Below are 1,138 nucleotides of genomic sequence, written 5' to 3'. Positions count from 1 at the left end.
GCAACTACGCGGAGCGGGTGGGCGCCGGCGCCCCGGTGTACCTGGCGGCCGTGCTGGAGTACCTGACGGCCGAGATCCTGGAGCTGGCGGGCAACGCGGCCCGCGACAACAAGAAGACGCGCATCATCCCCCGGCACCTGCAGCTGGCCATCCGCAACGACGAGGAGCTCAACAAGCTGCTGGGCAAGGTGACGATCGCGCAGGGCGGGGTGCTGCCCAACATCCAGGCCGTCCTGCTGCCCAAGAAGACCGACAGCCACAAGGCTAAAGCCAAGTGAGCGCCCACCACCAACGCCCGGGAAGTTTTTCCCAGAGAGACCCAAAGGCTCTTTTCAGAGCCACCCACTAGATCACTGAAGAGCTCAATTGCTTTAAGCTTGCTTGGGAACGATTAGGAAACACCGGTGGTGGTGTCCCTGTTACTAAGGAGAACAAATCTCCAACGAATGCCTTTAGGTGTTTCAAGTGGGTTTTTTAGACCTGTTTTAAATGTATGTTAATTTGCGTGCAGGGGAGATTTAATTCTCGCAAACTAAAGCGTTTCACGACTCGCATCCTACAGATCGACTCACAAGCGGGAAATAAAATCTTTCCCTGCCCCATCCTATCTTACGGCTGAAGCGAACGCCCGAGCCGCAAGCGAAAGCCCGCCCCGCCCCTCCGCTCTCCCTTCTCGCGTAGTCGCACACACGCAGGCGGAACAGAAAGCGTTAAGCACCGGCTACAGGTCTGTGTTTAAAAACAAAAGGAATGAATTTGCAAGTCCCCGAATACTTACACCGCCCTGAAGCCTCACAGTAGGGAGCGATTTCCCCGGGGCCGGAGCAGCAGCAGCAGCACAGGCTGCCCCCAAGGCAAAGTTCCTCCGGCTCACGGCGCCGCTCTTCATGAGCTTCCGTGGGGGGTAGGCGCTTTAGACCTCATAGCTAAAGCCATTCCCACCGTGTACCCGCGATACAGAAAAAAGCCCCTGATTTCAGCCCTTTTAAGAAAGAAGTGGGTGGCTCTTAAAAGAGCCGTTGGGTTTAAGCGCGGAGCAAGAGTTTTCTCCCACGGGGGTTTACTTCTTCTTGGGCGCCGCCTTCTTCGCCTTGGCTGCTTTCGGCTTGGCCGCCTTGGGCTTGGCCGCCTTGGGCTT

At 57.1% G+C, this 1,138-nt stretch overlaps 1 protein-coding gene across 1 annotated transcript; it reads left to right on the top strand.

The window, feature by feature from the left end:
• Nucleotides 1-2: 2 nt before the first annotated feature.
• On the top strand, nucleotides 3-1,132 carry LOC104128849 (histone H2A-IV; the record flags this gene model as incomplete). Its single annotated transcript, XM_009641697.2, has 1 exon — nucleotides 3-1,132. A coding segment is annotated over one exon (276 nt), but the record flags the coding sequence as incomplete, so codon positions are not given.
• Between the last annotated feature and the right edge of the window lie 6 nt (nucleotides 1,133-1,138).

Source organism: Egretta garzetta, unplaced genomic scaffold (assembly GCF_000687185.1).
Source record: "Egretta garzetta isolate BGI_Z169 unplaced genomic scaffold, ASM68718v1 scaffold697, whole genome shotgun sequence".
NCBI lineage: Eukaryota > Metazoa > Chordata > Aves > Pelecaniformes > Ardeidae > Egretta > Egretta garzetta.
Note: the sequence above shows the minus strand (reverse complement) of the source record. Positions and strands in the feature narration are given on the sequence as shown.